This window comes from Plectropomus leopardus, chromosome 22 (genome assembly GCF_008729295.1).
Source record: "Plectropomus leopardus isolate mb chromosome 22, YSFRI_Pleo_2.0, whole genome shotgun sequence".
Classification (NCBI taxonomy): Eukaryota; Metazoa; Chordata; class Actinopteri; order Perciformes; family Serranidae; genus Plectropomus; species Plectropomus leopardus.
In genome coordinates, this window is record NC_056484.1 from 21,263,041 (window position 1) to 21,283,739 (window position 20,699).

Here is a 20,699-nt window from a genome sequence, read left to right on the forward strand (position 1 = left end):
TAATCGGTCCACGTGAACCTGTAAACTTTGTACCCCTTTTTGGCATTGACTCTTGGCTGGAACGCTTTGAAGGTCCAGGCATCAACATTGTTCCACTAATGGCAGAACAATGTTTACTCTGTCCTCAAACATGATTGCTACAGCCACTATGCGAGAACACTGCACGGTTGGTAACATTAGTCACACAAGCAAACACACACACACACACATTTTTTTTTTCTCCCACACGCCAACCTCAAGAAAACACACTTTAAATGTACACCACAGCAGTCTGTGGTCCCTTGGCGGATGCTCATTTTGATTTAAACACTTCTGCTTTTGTGAGTCGGCATAGATATAAAGCCAAGAGGAGGAGAAATATTAGAACAACAGCTTAAAAGACACTTGGAGGCCTGTTCATGATGACCTGTCTGCATCAGTAAGTGATATTTTAACAATATTTACACTTTCTCTTCATTTTCACGACACCAAATCTGTTGAATCAGGGTGTTTGGAACAATTAATTGAGAACAGTATGTTTTTCCAACACTTGAAGTCTGGAGCCAAAATCTGTTGTTGATCTTCATTATCAGTCATTAATCTTTGATTGCATCTGTTATCCTTATACACAATCTTCACCGGTGTTTGCCGCTATTTATTGCTTGGGATGGGTTTAAAGTCTGTGCCATAAAAAACACCTTTCATGTATCAAGCCTCAGTTGCTGAGAGTGTTTCATGTACACAAACATTTTTTTGAGACTTCCTTAAAGCAGCTTTTATTTTGTTGGATTTCCTGACTGTATTTCTTGGTCAAATTTGGCTTTCATAATGTAAATCTTATTGTTCCCCCTAAACTTCTCTGATAGACATCTACATTGTATCTCTCTCAACTTTTCCATCCATCTAATCAAAAACTGTCTTGTATGCGTCAAAGGAGATAACAGTATACAATAGAGTGATAAGCATTGCAAGTGTTGGCCTCAGTTCATTAAGATTTACTGCGATGCATTTTAGAGGGTAACAAGAACACATAACACATGGTTAGCACGCAGCCTACATTTTATAAAGAAAACTTACGTAATTATTCATGAGCAGAGTGTTTATTGTTGGAGTAAAGTATTCTGTTTTTATAGTCTGAGAGAAAGAATACAATAGAGTGTATGTAGAATAGATAAAAGCATTTTTATGGCTTTTGTTTCATTTTATTTTGTGTTGTGAAATGGACACTAATTTTTTACAGTGTTCCCCACAGAATTGGAGTGTTTCGGGTTTGTTTGTTTGTTTGTTTTATTTTTGTGTCCCTTTGTATCATTCTGTGTCCCCTCTCTAAATTCCAGGTTTTTGTGGCTCCGCAAACGCAGCACAGGAGTTTTTCTCCATGAGTTCTTATTTCCTCAGCAGCAGTTTGTTATTCCTAAGTGATGTGTCAATCCTGATATGTGTTTTCAGGCATGTTAGTATAGACGGTGATTATCTTATTTACGAAAACATATTAAAGTGGCCTTAAAAAGCTCCTCCAGAGCCACAGACTACTAGACACACACTAGACAACTGTATTCACGGTTTGTGCAGTGCTCTCTATGACAAACTTCATGTGTAAAACTGAATACCTCTTTGAGCTTTGTCACACATTTGTGTCTCTGTCATGTTTTTTCTTTGGACTACACTTCCCAAATGCCTCAGTTTCACTCCTACACAGTAGCAATAGACAGATAGTGCATGTTTTTTTCAGTCTTATGTAAATAGGATGGTCTTGACTGTCAGAGCAAGGACCTTACGATGTTGCAATGTCTAATAGATTTCTTCCCTGACTTTACATCCTCTCTATCTGTCTCACCACATTCTGTTCACAGCAGCAGGACAGTCCGGGACACTCTGTGTGCTGAAGTTGCAAGTTGTTCTTTTTCTCTGCAATTTGTTTTCTTTTTGGCTGTCATTTGTAGTGGAGTACATTCTCTTCTGTCTGATAAGCGATGGATGAGACACACATACACAAGGACAATCATATATGATGATCCACAAATGCACAAATTTGACTGTTACATCAGGACTGCAAACTCAAGTGGGATGACAAGAACAGAGACAAAAATTGGCCAATAATTGTGTGTTCCCCACAGAATTAGGGGGACAATGACAGGGTAGGGGACAATGACGGCAAACTTTTTTATTACTTTTTTTGCGTGAAGACCCTTTGTATTAATCTGTGTCCCCTCTCTAAATTCAGAGATTTTTGGGGTTCTGTGAATGCAGCACAGGTGGAGCTCTCTATGTGTTATTTTTTTCCTCTGCAGTAGTTTGTGAATCGCAGGGTGGATAATTAATCTGTCGATCTGTTTAGGACTGATCAGATCGATGGATGCGAGGAGCATCTGCTGTGAGGGAATGCAAACTTTTAGACACAGCAGCATGAACCCTTAAGTTTCAATGCGTCTGATGTTCTGCTGCTCCATCTGTGCCCAGAGTATGCTCTGCATTCTGAGAGTGTGGTGCAATGAATGACTGAATGGTTAATATGTCAACAGCGCTCCTAATGAACGATGCAGCTCCAACGATAGAAAATCTATTTGTGACGGCAGATGTTTTACCATGGTGGGCAAATAAATGAATGTACGGTAAACCGTTAAACTTCTAAAGACACCCTTTCCACGTCATTCCAGCACAGACATAGATAGTCTGACTAAACTTCAGCTAACTCTGACTATGACTCTTTAATGCATTCCTCACAGGTTTTGCTCTTGAGATATTGGTTTAAGAAAAAAAAGTTGTCATCCTTTACAAATGCAGAGTATCGCCCTCACTACAGAAGTTTAAACTGCTGTGCCTAATTATGGCTGCTAAATTGTGGCAGGGGTTTATTCAGTTGCAAATATATAAAGATAATTTATGTCACATTGCCTAAAAACTGAATTATTTTAATCACAGATAATGTGAAAAATTGCAAAATAGCAACAAATTTATAGACTGCATGGTGTGTTTATGTATGTTCTTAACATTTTTTTTCCACTAATTTTGTCCATAGTGAATGCAACATACATGCATGTGCCCATATAGTCCATGAACACTTTTTTTTTTTTTAAATCAATGGAAATAAATGCATACCCAGTAGAAAGTGGCTGACCTTGGTCATTGATTATTAATTCCAGCATTAATCAGATAGTAATCATTGAGTCATCTTTTATCACTGAGCATGGTGTGACAGAACAAAGGCTGGCCAAAATCATGTGACCACAGCCGTACCATCAGATCACACCTGCCTATTTATTATAGTCATTTGTCTGAGCTCGGAATTTTACCCAGGAGTTCCTGCTCCAGTGTGCAAAAACAAACTCACCTCCACCATCAGATTTTCACATAACAACACAAAAAGTTGTGCATTTACAGTTATGCACCATTTGCATTAAATTCCCCTAAACTGGCCACTGGATTTTCCCAAAGATACATATCCATTCATTTGGGCTCTCTCACACACAAACACAATTCCTATGAACCTGGCCTGAACTGTGCTTGATCCTGGACAAACAACTCGGGCATTACTTCCACTTAATTCTGAGTAGACACTTCGATAAGACTGCACTGAAACCAGTAGCTACAACCCCCCACCCCCCTACACACACCTTACACTCCTCCATTCTCTGCTCTTTCTTATCACTTTGGTAGGTGTTGCTTAAAATTTGAAGGAAGACTTTCTCTTTCCTGTTAGCTCTCTGCTCTCTCAACTTTGTGGAGGAAAAACATGAAAAGGTCAGTTCAGCTTTGAGACAGCTCATGAATTCGGACCTGTAATGTTGCCTTATCACACGCTGGATAAATAGATACAGTTTTCTAATATAACTATTGCATTCAGCAGTTTTTCTCCCCCCCTCAAACAATCTTCCTGCAGACTATTTTTACCCTTGAAGTGCACTGCCGAGCGCTGCAGCCGACCTTTAGCGGTGTTTCCCATCCTGAAAAGCTACTTGATTTCCACTTCATAACAATGACCTGCCCTGTCCTGTCCTGTCTGTCCTGTCCACATCCTCCCTATCCTGCCCATCGGTACAATATCTTCCAAATGCTCTTTGGGGGCGGAAAGTCTTAGCTGAAAGTTATGGGTTGCAGATATCAGTAAGAACAATGGTCAAGGATAAGGATAAGGCGTCCAGCGGTTGTGCGAAACTTCATCATTATTGCTGTTAATAATTACAGTCCTGATAAGTGGCAGAGGTGGCATTTATTGATGGCAAAGCCATCTGAGGTCTCAGTTGATAACCAGGAGCGAGAGGAGGACGAAAACAGAGTGGAGAGTTTGGATTTGATAAGGACACTGTCAGGTATGTGCGAAAAGCTGCTGAACTTTACATGAGGATATAAAAGTTAGTGGAAAAAGCAAAAGCTTTGAGCATTTGACCGGAAATCTTTGAAATCAGACGATCTTCAAGAACTGGAATTCCAGAAGTGCTGATGTGTTTTGGGAACAAGTTCTCGGAAAAGTCAGGATGCTAAAATTAAAAACAAGACTCTGGTGGGTTTTTTCGTTTTTTTTTGTTTTTTTTCAAAACAAGCCCGACAAATTTCCCCAGTGCCCCAGGACGTTGTTGGTCCTGACCTGGCTCTTGTTCTCTGCCTTGATTCAGGAGTCTGGACCTTTGTTGTTTGCTGTTAATGTCATTTGATAAGTCATGTTCAAAGGCAAGACAGGACTCTCTTCCTAACCTAATGTGATTAATGGGTTTCAGAGCCACATAGAGGGGAAACAGCCGTCCTCCAGGCAGCAGAGGCGAGATGATGCGACCGGGAGCTCAGCAGTATGTGGTGGCCAGGCCGCTGTACTCGGAGGACTCCTTCGCAGAGGACCACGAAAAGGTGTACAGGCACCACAAGAGCATACTGGACCACCTCAAGCAGTACTTCACGTAAGGAGCATGCAACGCTTTTGGTTTTTGTGTGGTTTTCAATTAACTCTTCAAGTCTGTACTTTCTGGAGATTAAAGAGTGGATGGGAGAAACTGAGCTCCTCTTCTTGTTTCTTGATTTATACTTCTAAAACCATACTTTGATTTTCAGCACATCATAAATTACACAGCTTTTCATACCAACATCTACATTTTGGCTGTTTTATGATGTCAGATTTTGTAAAGTTAAAGATTTGGTTCTTGTTCCAGCACAATGCAAAAGGTCCAATCCTGTATGTAGCAAATAAAAGATGTTTGATAATAATAACCAAATAAAACCTAATAATTTAAAGTTGATAACTTGCACTTACTCTATTTATAACTTTTTGATCACTGGATGTTCATATGGTGAAATTCTTATACACAGGGATTTTAAAGAAAAAATTATTCAATGTGCCTGTCTGTAAGATTTTCTGCTTTGTAGAAACTATGTAGAAATGTTTCTAAAAAATATATAGTATAATGCCCATAAGTTTGTTTTACAATTTCACATATAAGATAAATGCACATTTACTTTGTCATAGGTAGAAAAACTTTAAAAAATTGACTCACTTGAACCCCAGAACAGTATGCTGAAATTTTCTTATTCTATTGACATTTTCCTCCTATGCACTTGTCTACAAATTTTTGTTGTGTATGAGCCTCCCTATTCAAGTTTTCAGACATTTTTTATAGAAAGTATGAATTACTTTCTTGAGAGAAATCTATTATTGTCATGAAGGTTTAAGTGTGATTAACAATGTCTTGTTAAAAAAACACTGGAGCAGTTTAAAAAGATGATGCTTTACTTTAGTCCAGTTCTTCTTCTTTGGATTCTTCTGCTTTCCTGCTTTCACACTCACCAATTTTCAGCCATAGCTTTTTGTCCACTTTTACACTGAATAATGAAGTATGATGAAATCCCTTTTTAACCTGTCTTTGACTGATATGTTGACAGATTATATTGATAATTATATGATATCATACATAGAAATATAAAGTCTAAAAATAGTGCAGTTAGTGTGTTTTCAGGTGATCATATTTAGAACTTAAGAGACAATAAATGTTCCATCCATAACTTTATTTTTCTTTTTAACAGTGTGTCTGCTAATGTGCATATTGCAGGTGTGATGCCAAACGGGCTAAGAATGCAGCTCTGTCTCTCCTGCCAGTCATCGGCTGGATGAAGATCTACAGAATCAAAGAGTGGCTGCTCAGTGACATCGTGTCTGGTATCAGTACTGGACTTGTAGCTGTCCTGCAAGGTAAACTTTGATTTTCACTTTAAACTATCTGAGTGTGAGGTGAAGATTGCATTTTTTCTTTTAACCAAACTGGCACTATAGGGGCATATTAGAAGCCTAAATGCAATGAAGTATGAGTCTATCTTATACAATGTAACACCAGTGTAACAATGTAATGTAATGTAATGTAATATTTTGACAAAACCTGAGGGTAACATTTGGTTGTTTTGTGTAACTATAGAGTTATTTTCTGTCTCTTTGATGCCGTGTTGTGTCTCTTAAAGTTACTATATGTTGCTGTGTAGTAATTATTGTCTCTTCATAGTAAATTTGCATGTCTTTGTAGTCATACATTTGGAGCATTGTGGCTTTCTTAAGTGGCTTTGTAGTTATTTTTGCGCCTTTGTAGTCATCTTGAGTAATGTTTTAGTTGTTTTGGGTAACTTTCAGTCATTAGTTGTAACTTAGGAGTTGTTTTCTGTCTCTTTGTGGTCATGTGTGTTTTGTAATTGTGCGTTTGTAGGTTTGTAGCTCTCTTGTTAAGTTTAGTATTGCTTTTGTCTTTGTGGTCATTTCGTTTAGTTGCTTGTGTAAATTTTAGCTGTTTTGTGTAACTTTAAAATGGGTTTTTTTGTCTCTTTGTAGTCATTTTGTGTCTCTTTCTGGTTATTTTGTGTTTCTTTCTAGTCATTATTTTTTGTCTCATTGTAGCTGTGCATTTATAGCAGTGTAGCTTTTTTTGTGTGGTCTTTGTAGTCATTTTGTATAGGGTATTAGTCATTTTACTGTTAAACAACAACAACAATATAAATGCTTTGTGTTGTTGCTGCACATGTGTAGCTTTGTAATTTGTTTATTTGTAGCGTTTTTGGGTAACTTTTAGTTGTTTTATGTAACTTTGAAGGTGTTTCTTTCTCCTTGTTATCATTTTAATTCATAGTTCCTGTGTCTCTTTGTAATTATTTTGCATGTCTTTTGATGCGACGCAGTACTAATGCAGTGTAAAGGTCTAAAAACTGACACAACAGCTACTGGTAACATCATGTGTCACAGAGATCTGTCGCAGCCGTCCACTGAAAGACAGTTGAGTAAACAGAGACAAGAACTGCAACCGCAGTGAAATGAAGATGAAACATTTCTTATTATCAGTAGTTTCATTCCCCCTGCATGACCTCACCAAAGAGAGTAGATAAATGCATCTTCAATTACACGGTATTGGTATCGGTTGAAAAAAAAAACCAAACCAAACTGTTTAAACATTCCCACAGTGGGAGATCTTTAGGATCCTGTTACTGATTTGCTTACTTCCCTACATTATCCATGGTGGGTTGATTTGTTTCAAAAGAAAGATTTTTTTTTTTTTACTTCTGCACAAATCTGTTAAAAATTAGCTAAAAAATCCCCAGATTTTTAAATAAAATATAAGAAATCGTTGCTCTGCTTCAGTTTACATTGTTACCATTGTTTCTCCATCAAAATGGCCCTATTTTATCATTAACACTCATGTCTAATCTGTTAGTATATGATAACCTTAACCTCGGGTGTCTGAGTTGTACAGATAGTAATACTGCTATAATATTGCTATCTTTACAGTGATAATACTACTGCAGGTCTGGGTTATATAAATGAGCCCTGAGATAATATTTATATACATTATATCAACATGTTTGTCTTATATCCAATAAGATGTTTTCTCATTGTGGATTACTTTTAATTCCAGTTAAGTTTATTTGGCATTTATGGATACAATAGTCATTTTAACAGTAATTTACTTCAGAATAGGTGCTTCATTAATATTTACAAAATGTGGTAGTCCTAATAAGAAAAGAAAATCATAAATTATTTTATAAACTCACTGTAATCTCTAAAATATATTGCAACTATCTGAGCAGAACAAAGTATAGTTTGGAAAGTATAAGAGAAGTGAAGAGAAAACAAAAGTTTCATACTGTAAGTGTGTATAAAATGTGCATGTTTTTATGTGTCAGGTCTGGCCTACTGTCTGCTGGCTTCTTTGCCACCCTGGTACGGACTCTTCTCCGCCTTCTTTCCTGTTGTCATTTACTTTTTCTTGGGCACCTCCAGACACATCTCCGTTGGTAAGGCGTGCATACCCATCTGTGACTGTCCTCTAAAGGCTACAACTACTTCCTCTCTCATTCTCTCTCTCTCCTTCTCTCTCCCTCTGCAGGTCCATTCCCAGTCTTATGTCTGATGATCGGATCAGTGGTCACCCGGTTGGTTCCAGACGAGGGTCCGCCCCTCAACATCACGGGCTTTGAGGGCCTGACCAGAGATGAGCAGAGAGTGTTGGTAGCTTCTTCTGTGTCCTTCCTCGCCGGCATCATGCAGGTGAAGCACGCTCACAGCAACCACTCAGTGTATCCCTTCGACAGCTAAATTGAGACTGGATGGGGAGATAACCTTTAGTTTGTCAACACATTCATTAAAGTCAATATATGTAAAATTCAGAGCATCAGTATAGCAGCAGACCACTGTTTGCTATGGACAAGTTGTAAAGTGTTTGCACGCTGTCACCAAAACAACCACCACCTCCTGCACTGAGGACATAGGCCTTCTCGGGGACATATTAGGGGGTATACTACAAAAGGTATGTGATCAAATGCATCCCTCAGTTTACACTTGAATTTAGTGCTGCCCACTTGTGATCAGATCACTCACAATGCATGTTTATACCAAGTATATGCTCTGAATGTTGCTTACAGGTCCCTTTAATGTATCTGGGTCTGAATCTCTTCCAGATCTAGATGTAGCTCTGTTACATGTAGGTCTGTTGCAAACCCTCACCTTTCTACACATGGGGGGAAGTTCTAGTGGGTTTCATATACTACTACCACATCACCGTTACCTTTCTGTCTCCTGCAGCTTGCCATGGGTGTTCTGCAGGTGGGCTTTGTTGTCATGTACCTGTCTGACACTCTGGTGTCTGGCTTCACCACAGCAGCTGCTGTGCACATCCTGGTGTCTCAGCTCAAGTTTGTCTTAGGGTTGACCGTTCCAGGCATCAGTGGACCACTGTCTATCATATATGTAAGTCCAGAACTGTTTTCTTTCCATTTAAGAGTGTGCTTCATTCATTTATTAGACCTGACTTTTTTTGTTGTTGTCTTTGTCAGACCCTGGAGATCATCTTCAATAAGATCACCTCTACTAATGTGTGCGACGTGGTGATCTCCCTAGTGATCATGGTGGTGGTGTTCATTGTGAAAGAGCTAAATGACAGATTCAAATCAAAGCTGCCAGTGCCTATCCCCATAGAGGTCATCATGGTGAGCATTGCACAACTTGATCCTTATACACATTTCAATAGCCTCGAGCGTTGAAGGCTGGTTAGTTATATAAACAGTAATCATGTTATAAAGCTAATTTTGGATGGGACTTTTTATGAGTGTGCTGGACAGGAGTACCATCTATGACAATTGTTAATCTGATTTATCATCATCAACATCATATATATATGTTGATGATGATATATATCATCATTTACACCACATAAAAGAAAGCATGCATGTCGGTTGAAGGAAACAGTTCTCAAATGGTAAACAGGTGTTAATAAATATCTCTCATCTTGAAAATGATCGCATGAGTCAGGCCTAACAACTTCTGTCATTCCTCCTCCAGACTGTCATTGCATGTGGAGTTTCATACGCATTTGACTTCAAGACAAAATATGGCATTGATGTTGTTGGCTCTATTCCAAAAGGGTAAGACATTTTGTACTAAAGCTTAATACAAGGAATTATGTATGTTGTAACCATAGCAATAGGAGCATTGATATTCAAACCTAAGGTCATTAACATCCACTCGACACTAAGACTTATCCCAAACCAATCCCAGATTTTGATTAACTGACCAGCAGTCATGTCCAAATTATATCAAAAAGCCATGACTATGATATAATTTAAATGTCAATAGAAATTTAAGTTGGAAAAAGTAAGGGGAATGTTATGACATCAGAGTCAGCGTGTTGGAGGAAACGTTGTCCAGAGGGCATTTGTCTTTAGAATGTTGGCAACAAGCAACATGACCGACAATCCTCACATAAACTATCAGATTTATGTACTTCCTTGAATTGAACTACAGACGGGATTAATAACATTCTCATTAACACTGCTTCCTTAAGTTGGCTCACTCAAATCACACAATACATTTATCAGCATCTTATCCTGAGTGTTAACTATGCAGCTAACCTAATCTGCTAAGGTTACTGAGATCTGATGAGATGGAAATATCAGAAATATACACTGATAAGCCACAATACTGAAACCACTAACATTTGACGTGAATAATATTGATCATCTTGTTGTCATGCAAAGTTCTGCTGGGAAACCTTGCGTCCTGGCAACTTCATGGCTGGCGTACGCATGTTTGTACTGCTTTTGCTCCGTTTGCAACACTTAGAGGTGATGCTGGGAAACTGTTAATAATGTCAAAACAGAGTCTGAGTGATGTGCACATCAGAGACGCACTGATGAACTTTTACACATCCAACTGTCGGCAATTAGATGAGTGGATATAAAAACGTGCAAAATGGTGCAGAAAATAATGTTAACAACCATGGCAGCTTTAGCATTATTAAGATAGATTATTAAGAAGATATTGCAAATGGCGCAGTGCAAAGAGATTGCATATTTAGAGACGGAGAGGATTTTATGGGCACATGATGACGACTGGCTGATCAGCCGCTTTAGGTTTCCAAGGGCAATCCTCTTGAAACTGTGCATGGAGCTGCGGCCAGTCTTGGAGCGTGACACAGCGAGGAGCCATGCACTACCAATACAGGTGCTGACCACACTTGGCTTCCAAGCGACAGGTGCGTTCTAGGGGGGAGCTGGCCGACCGATTGGGACTGTGCCAGTCGACCCTGAGCCAAGCCGTGTCAGCTGTAAAGGACGGAATTATCCGCCTGTCAGCCAGGTATATCAAATTCCCATACAATGCTGTTGAACAGGCTAACATTAAAGCACAATTCGGTTTTCCTGATGTAATCGGAGCTATCGACTGCACACACATTGCTATAAAAGCATCATAACAGGGTGAATATATTTATGTTAACAGGAAGCATTTTCATCTGATGCATCATACATGATGCGAAAATGCAATTAATAAACATTGTGCCAAGGTGGCCTGGATCAAGGTCCAATTCATTCATTCTAACGAGCAGCATGGTTGGGAACAGGCTACAAGCTGGCACGGTGCATGATGGGTGGCTTCTTGGCGTGTAAATAATTTATTTGTTTAATTGTCCTGATATGAATCCCCTTGACACACATTGAGCATATGCGCCCCCGAATATCATCCTGTCTTCACAGCATATTACTTGTCAGTGGTTCAGTTTAGTGACATGCTGTTTTTTGCTGTTTAAACTACAGATTACAAGCTTCCAACAAACCCCTGTTTGATTCTGTGTGTAAAGTAATTATATCAACAAACACATGTGTAAAGTATGAACTGAAAGCTTCAACTGGTCAAAGCCATGTCTGATCTGGGTTGGAGCCTTCAACCAGTTGATATGGACACAGGACCTCTGGAGGTGTGCTCCTGTGTTTGGCACTTGGGCGTTGGTGACATATTCTTTGAGTCCTGTGAATTGCAAGGTGGGAAACCAGTACATCTTACAGATTCTGAGTCACATTGGATGTCGATCTGGCCTCAAAGTTCCCCATATGATCAATCATCTGATCAAGGTCCAGTGTCTATGGCTCAATAGTTCAAAGCCAAGTCTGAACCTTAGTTAGGCCTCGTTGAGTGTCTTGTGATGTCTGACACCAGGACATTGATAAGATAAGATAAGATAAGATAAGATAAGATAAGATAAGATAAGATAAGATATAAGATAAGATAAGATAAGATAAGATAATAATCCTTTATTAGTCCCACAGTGGGGGAATTTCCAACATTGCAGCAGCAAAGGGATAGCAAAATAGCAAGATAACTGTGCAAAATAAACTATATTAATAAATAAGTACAAAAACGTGCAGGATGAAGATGAAGGAAATAAGCACAGAAGACGACATAAACAAACAATATATACAGTATTTACAACGCCGAGAAACTCAACAGTTAAATAAAGAATGTTCACAGTTGCATGGGTGAAAGTGAAATTGCACTTGTGGTATTAAGCTGTACAAGTGGAGTCAGTTATTGTTGTGTGTGGTCTACTGGGAGCAGTGCTGGTTGTACAGTCTGACTGCAGCAGGGAGGAAGGACCTGCGGTAACGCTCCTTCACACACTTGGGGTGAAGCAGTCTGATGGCAGATCCCTTCAGTCCTGTACTGTTGTAAGGCCTCAATGGATTGGACTTGTTTCAGCACATTTAATAATGCTCGATTAGATTGGGTTCCTAGGACTTTGGAGACCAGGTCAACACCTTGAGCTCTTTGCCATGACCTTCGGGCCATTCTTGAGCAGGTTTTGCATTGTGGCGTGGGGCATCATCCTGTGGGAGGTGGCCAGTGCCATCAAACAGTGATATCATCATTTGTGCTTGTACTTTTTCTGCAACAGTGTTTGCGGGAGTGGAGCTGCACATGCAGGACATTGCTTTGTTACAAGTTGATTAATGTTGTTCACTTTAACAGTCAGTGGTTGTAATTCCTAGGAGTCAATTGTAGTCTTTCTTATCTTCGGAGTTCTCTACTGCTTTTATTTGAAAGACAACAAGAATAAATCTCCCTGAAACAGCTGTAGGCCTATCATTTGTTTGATTCAATGCAACTGCTTTAGAGTTTCTCAGTCTCTTACTCAATCAAAGCAGATGGACCATAACAGTCACAGTGTAAAGACAATGGGGTGGGCAAAACTAGCAATATAGACAATGTGTATCTGTCAGATTACACCCATCAGTTTTAGGGTATGAATAAGATATTGTTTTATTAACTCTTTAAGTTCATTTTAAATAAACATCTATTGCTGGAGATAAGTGTCATTAACCAAATAGTTATTCACTCTGCTCTGCCATGTACTGTTTGCTCACTGGGGTAAATCCATAACACTTCAAAACAAATCATTTTTTGCCATGAACTTGATTGGCCATAACCATAATGACGTTATCTAAGGTACAGCTCAAATTTATGTGTCTATTTTTAATGTTATTGTTTTAATGTAACAAACATATCCATTCTCAGGTATGAAGCTCCAATGCCCCCCAACCTGCACATCTTCAAGGAGACAACGGTGGAAGCATTTCCTATGGCCATAGTGGGTTTTGCTGTTGCATTCTCTGTGGCAAAAGTCTATTCTGTAAAACATGATTACACCATAGATGGAAACCAGGTATGTAACGATGAAAAAACAAGAACACTAAAGTAGAAAAACTGCAGGTCTAATCGAGATTAAGATAACAAGTTGTGTTTTCTGTAGGAGCTGATAGCTTTTGGAGTCAGCAACATCTTTGGAGCGTCCTTCAAGTCTTTTGCTGCAAGTACAGCTCTTTCCAGGAGCGCAGTGCAGGAGAGCACAGGTGGCAAGACTCAGGTAGTCTAATATATAGTATGTGATGTGTTTTCTTAATTATTGTTATTATAACCTTCATTACAACCCTAGACAAATTTTAGTGAAATCTGAGACAAAATCAAGTGAGTTCTATTGCATTAGAAGAGAATGTCACTAATTACATTTACTCAAGTATAGTACTTAGTAGATTATTCTTGTAAAATACATGTATTCACTATCTTTCCAAGTGTTCAGTAAGAGGACTGAAAACAGTTGTTCAGGTAATATGCAACATTAGCTAGAACCAGCAGCCAGTTAGCTTAGTTTTGCACAAAGACTGGAAACAGAGAAACTATTAAATAATAAGATAAAAAGCATAAATAAAATATGCTCCACATACACAGAATGCAGTTAACCCTCATAAATGGACTACAACAGGAGCACACAAAGGCAAACATGTACCTAGGCAAACACACAAGCACATAAAAGTCACAGTGAGGGACCAATATGAATTCTAAACAACATTGACCTCTAGTGTTTGGGCAGAGGGAAGTATGATATTCCTCAAATATGAATTATCAGATGAACTGGAAAGTAGAGTAGAAGCATTTCAGATTATCTAGATCAGATTTGTATTTAAGACATACATTGAGACCAAGATTTCTTGGACTTTTCTTTCATGTTTTTGCTGTAGTTTATTCACCTAAACTTTAGATAAGCCTATTTTAGATGTATGGCACCTCATTTCCTGTAGATAATACCTGTTCTGTCCTTTTCAGGTAGCAGGTTTTCTGTCAGCTCTCATAGTGATGATCGTCACATTGGCCATTGGATTCCTCCTGGAGCCGCTCCCAAAGGTAAACCTCAGATATCCCTTACACTCAACCAACAAACTGGTTCTTCTCCTGAAATCTGACCATTGACCAATTCTTTTACCAGTCTGTGCTGGGTGCTGTGGTCATTGTCAACCTGAAGGGCATGCTGATGCAGGTTAGAGAAGTCCCCTACCTGTGGAGAAGGGACAAGCCAGACTGTGTAAGTTCTACACACACAGAAAGCTTTAAAGCCAAATATCTCTGCATTTGAAAATGGTCTTTTAGTGCTACCTGGCAGTAAAAAAAAGACATTACCTACCTAAACTCATTTGTTTCTTAACATCATCTATGTCCAGGTGGTGTGGATGGGTACCTGTGTTGCAGCCATCTTGCTGGGGCTGGACCTTGGACTGGCTGCAGGTCTCGGAATAGAGCTGATCAGTGTTGTCCTCAGGACTCAGTTGTAAGTATCTGGCCAACAATGATACTTTTTGCTTACATCAAAAGTTTTGTTTTGGCTTATATTAGCTGTCAAGTCATGACAGCATGCAGTTTTGCGTTTGATAAATGGAAAGTCTGAACTAATTTCTTGAAGTCTGGACAGCTCTGGGGATGGCATTGTTGGTCGGTCCACCATTTGGATCCAGATCACAAAATCTCATCAACTATTAGATGAATTGGAATTACATTTTGTCTAGACTAAAATGTTTCACAGAGTCTAAATGCTGAAGATTTTGGTGATTCCCTGACTTCTCCTCTAGCACCACCTTGAGGTTCACTTTTGGAGTTTGAAGCAAACTGTGTTCAGTAGCTATTGTATGGATTTTTATGGCATCTGGTTTACATATACATTACCCTCTCAAGATGAATTACAATAACTTAAATGATCTCCTTACTTTTCATTTAGTACCATCATCAGGTCAAAATATGTCTCTGTCCAATAGGCTACTTAAGTTTATGACCAAATACCTGCAGAGTGAATTACATTCCCACCAGCCTCACCTATGATTTGTCTTTACTACTAATTAGCAGATGTTAGCATGCTAACAAGCTAAACTAAGAGAGTGATCTTGGTAAATAATACTGATAGCCATCTGCCTTTTGCAGTTTGTCATTTTCAATGTTATAATGCTGATATTAGCATTTAGCTCAAAGCTCTGCTGTGACTAAGAATAATGGCCGTAGACTCTTTTCTTGTTATTTCTCCATACTAGATTAAGTTTTTATATATTATCTTTTTTTTTTCAGTCCTCGCTGCAGTGTGCTGGCCAACATTAAAGGAACTGATATCTACAAAGACAGAAAGGATTATATCAATGTAAGTTGGTGTGTGTGCATTGAAATATTAAAGGAATAGTTTGGCATCTTAAAGGGGATCTGATGTACTTTTCCTTGTGATATGCTGGATTTTTAAGTTAAATGTGGCCAGAAAAATTCAAAAGCTGAGGTTAACATGTAAATTTTTTCTACTTTGGAAAAAGACAGGAGCTAAAATGGACAGACAGTGGGTGAATACGGGTGTGAATACAGCACAGACAGAACATTCATGTGGAAAAAAATATATATATATTTTAACATTAAAGAGTGTCAACATATTCTTGTAGAAAGATTAATTACAAGCATGAACCTGGAAATGAGCAATAGGTCTCCACCTGTCCTCCTTTTTTCATCCTTTCCTGTTTTATGTTTGCAACTTACTTTAAAGAGAATACTTTATCAGGATTTTGGCAATAATTTTGGTATATAAAGCTAATGACTCTCTCTAGATATATGAGCCAGATGGGGTGAAGATCTTCAGGATACCATCACCAATCTTCTTTGCCAACATTGAGTTCTTCAGGAGCAAGTTGGTGGAAGCTGTAAGTACAATGGGGCCTAAGACCATTTCTTGATTTTTTTGGTATTAAAAAAAAAATATCCATATATTCCTAAATTTTGCAAAATTAGTATATAACATCTCATTGAGTGAAAATCACAGTAAAAAAAATCAGCTTTAAAGGTTCAGGTTCTAAATAGACAGTTTCAAAAATACAGTTAAAAAAATCTTATCTTTCCCTTAAATACATCTCTCAAACTTGCAACACCCTTCACACTATCTTCTCAGCTTGGATTCAACCCGTTGCGAGTGTTGAGAAAGAGAAATAAAGCGCTGAGGATGATCCGGCGGCTTTTAAAGAGGGGAGATCTTCAGTATACAGCAGTAAGTAATGACTTTGACCTCATTCAGTGATAACAACTCACTTTCACTCTGGCAACTCTCCTAAAAGTGCCATAAATGTCCTTGTCCTCAGTTTTTTCACTGTCATTGTTGTTTTTCCTTTTTTGGTTTGAAATCTCTTCAGGTCAGCAATGTAGTAATAAATTTTGACAAATTAAAGCAATTAAAGCAATTACTGAAAACAAATCCAGTCTGTAAATAATATATTGATTCTGAATCTTTACTTAAAAAAATTGGCTTATGATAGCATTTGCTCAGCAGATGGTTCAAGGGTCATGTCCACTAATCTCTGATACAAGTAAATAAGTAAATGTGTGAACGTGACACAAACAGGTCCGTAATGAGCTGAGCAGATGAGGGTTTGGTTGTGTTTGGTTTACAACATGTCGACATCTTGTCACACAGCATTTACCACAGGCAGGCTATAAAATAAAGTATAAAATCAGTGGCATGAACCTGTCAAAGTAAAAAGATATTAACTCAGTCAGTTGTTCTCTTAAAATTTTTAATTGAATAGCACAGGTATGTACCCCGAATGACCCATTAGTATCTTTTGGTTAGGGATAGGGACTGTTCGTTATTTATGACTATTGATGGGGTGGTGCAATGTGGGTCATGCATTTTTTTTAAAAAAAAACTACGCACTGACGACTGACTTTAAAAGTGTGTATTTTGTATTTATTTTAGAGAAAAAAAGTCACACTCCAGCTACCCCTTACCTCTTAAAAATAAAATACAGTCCCACAGCACTGGCATGGAAGCTAAGCAACATACTGCATATTTTAGCCACCGTAAAAAAATCAGTATCAGTTTAAGTGTACGCTATATTTGAGTATTTGTTCCGCTTTACCTTACACAATAGCTGATGGAGCCAGCTGTAAATCAGAAACTCTGCAGTTTTGTGAGGTAAAATGACAGTTTTTCTCGATAGAGTGTGGTGATAACAGTTACAAATTACAGTTGGTAAGGGCTGTCTTACAGCAGGATAAAGCAGTGAAAATATTCTAAATATTGCATAAAATTTAATAGACTTTTTTAGAGGTTGTTTTATTTAACACATGCAATGATTACATATGATACTGTATAGACTGTTAAAGCACACTATGAGTCCTTATTACAGTTGATTGTTGATGTGTGTATAGGTGACTATAGGTATTTATAATGCATACCAATCAACCTCTAATTCATAAGTAGTCAAGGGCATCCATAAGACACTTGATACTTATAATTCATTATAAGTCTGTAATGTCTGTAATCTGTAATGTTTTATACCTGTTGATATAGTATGTCAGTAAGCATTAGATGTGTTTATGAGTGTAGCCATAAAGCATTATGAATGTGTTGTAATTCACAATGAATGTCTTCATAATGCATTATAGATATGGTCTTCATAGACAGTGCTACCAATTTTTTTTATGCTTAAGATTTTTTGTGATTTTTATGTTTTCATATGACATCAGACATTTGTCATTTTTATTTTGTGAACTTTTCAAAAATCTTTAAGACTCTTGAGGACTTAAAAATCATGCGTGCAGTGCCTGTATTACATGTAACTCTTTGACAGACTGGGTATTCCTGTGTCTTTCACCCATACTGGAGTTTACTGCAGCTCTGTGTGAACCAGGGACAAGTAAGAAAATGGATAAACAGTATTCCACTATTACAGAGAGGCTTCCAAAATACCTCCTGTGGACCCATCAAGGAGTCAGAGGATAAGAGCAACATGGAGGAGCTAGACCTGCCGACTGACTTCAAGGACCTTCCTGCCCGGATTGACTGGAGCGCCGAGCTTCCTGCCAATATCGTTGTTCCCAGAGTGGACATCCATAGCCTGATCCTGGACTTTGCTGCCGTCTCTTTCCTAGACATCTCTGGTCTGAAGGGACTCAAAACAGTGAGTTGTTCATTCAACCACAGCAACAGAATCAGTTATTTCACTAAAGCTGTTTTTCTTTAATAATCTTTTGCTTTTTCTACAGGCATTGAAAGAGCTGATCAGGGTTGAAGTTGACGTCTACATTGTGGCTTGTGATAGTAAGTATAAAACTACTGTATTTAAAATCATTGCTTTTGTTCATGTCACTTGCTAAAGACACAATTAAAACATTATGCTGTTTTTATATTGGGAGACACTGAGTGTGTGAAGTGTGTCCATGCATGTCTGAAGTGCAGTAAGTCTGCACGGCGGGGTGGGGTTAGTCCCCCTAACCCTTTATCACATACCCTAATAAGGGTCATGGGAATTTGGACTAAGAGAGCTTTCAAATGTGTGGTCTTTAATCCTTTCTGCCCGATTGTTACACATAATTTTTGTACGATTAAATGATCAGTGTGTGCATTTGCCAGAGATGGGAAGGGAGTCTCAAGTATTTGTAGTTTTATTGAACGGGGTCTACTCAAACTGGGGCACCCCGAGGCTGTATGCTGGTACCACTGCTGTTTTCCATTTATACATATGAAATGACCACCAACAGCGGTAATGTCAAGCTGTTCAAATATGCGGATGATATGGCTCTTGCTGGTCTTCTGAAAGACAGTGCCATGTTTGGAGATGCTTACTATAGCTAAATCTATGTACTTCTCTGGTGTGAGGTACGTAAAGTGGCAATAAATGTGGACAACACAAAGAACATCCAACACAAAAAAACTAGGGCTGCCTCTTTAAACTCAGAGATCCAAATCATCGGTCAGAGACCCTCGATTGACCGAGATTGCTTCAAGTCGAGTCGTCGATCTGTTTCTTTGCAAAAAATGCTGTTGCAGTTGTTGCCGCACTTAGCTTGTTTACTATATTATGTGCATGCCGCTGTCAAATTTAAGGAGCTGATTGGTTCCAGAACAGGTATTAACCCATTCTCTTCACCTGCAGCTTACATTCTGCAGAAATTGCATGACTGTTGCTTTTTTGATGATGAAGTCCAGCCATCAATGTTCTTCCTGACACTGCATGATGCTATGCTGCACGTCCTTGAGAAACACCCCGACTCTACAGAAAAGAAATTGGACCATGAAAGGGTAAAAAAGATACATTTTTCTTTAGTCAAACACAGCATAATATTTGGAGGTTCCTTTAGTGCTCTGATTGTGTACAGAACTCAACTCTTCATTTTGTTCTGCAGATTATAACAACAGTTACAGTTCACCACCCTGGAGGCAGTGTAAGGAACAGAGATAGAAGTGTACGTATCCACTTTGGGTTTGTGAGCAACAGAACCTGCTACCGTTTTCATCTCCTTTACTTAGCCATGTTCTATACTCCTTAGTTCATGTCATCAATTGCTTTATTTTTCTGGGACTATGCCCTTTGATCAACAGAAACAGAAAACCACAAAATGCACCACAGTTTTAGCCTTCTTTATTACTTTAAATATTCATTCTTTAAGCTATGATGGAGGCTTCACGTCAATGAAAATGTTTCATAAATGCCTTATTTTTAATTTGTAAAAGCACATTTTTAACAGCCCTTCCAAAATGAAACTGATTGAAACACAACTCTGTGTTGACCCACAGGTTCCAGACCCAGAAACCAGGTTCTAACTTCTGAATGAGGAGATGGTGATTTCTGGGAGAAAACACCAAAAAGACCAAAGACAAAAAGAGTAAATGTTTTACAGATCATGCTGTACAATACATTGATGTAGTTAATAATGAGATACTGCTTTTGACTTTATACATCTGACAATCTAAGTTTACACATACAGTATTGACTGTAATGTAAGAAAACTAATTTCATGGTATTGATGTTTTTTTATACTGTATATAGTGAATTTGTAGAAATTTTAGATGCAGTATATTTTACATGTTGTATATATATTTTCATAATAATAAGAATAAATTAACTTCTTGCTGTTTTCAACTGTTTTCAAAAAAATATTCTTTGTTTGGGACCGAAGCAATGTGACATAGACTGAATGTACAATGGCCGAATTATTGAAATAAACATTTTACCACTCTAAATTAGGATATTCTGTTTCTTTATTTTTTATTTTATTTTTGTATTTTGACATCTTTAATGTTTATTTTGGGTGTCCCCCACTCATTGTGTTGTATGCTACAATTTTAATAAAGTGTTACTAA

At 38.2% G+C, this 20,699-nt stretch overlaps 1 protein-coding gene across 1 annotated transcript; it reads left to right on the forward strand.

The window, feature by feature from the left end:
• The first annotated feature begins 201 nt into the window (after nt 1-201).
• On the forward strand, nt 202-20,579 carry LOC121961623 (chloride anion exchanger-like). The gene is made up of 21 exons (XM_042511678.1): nt 202-418; nt 4,695-4,871; nt 6,015-6,154; nt 8,122-8,232; nt 8,325-8,485; nt 9,020-9,184; nt 9,271-9,423; nt 9,776-9,858; nt 13,283-13,430; nt 13,518-13,631; nt 14,369-14,446; nt 14,529-14,624; nt 14,761-14,867; nt 15,653-15,722; nt 16,171-16,263; nt 16,509-16,604; nt 18,289-18,516; nt 18,602-18,656; nt 19,492-19,637; nt 19,742-19,801; nt 20,133-20,579. Exons 2-21 carry the CDS (start codon nt 4,741-4,743, stop codon nt 20,157-20,159), a joined length of 2,262 nt encoding a protein of 753 aa, XP_042367612.1. The 5' UTR covers nt 202-418; nt 4,695-4,740; the 3' UTR covers nt 20,160-20,579.
• The last annotated feature ends 120 nt before the right edge of the window (nt 20,580-20,699 follow it).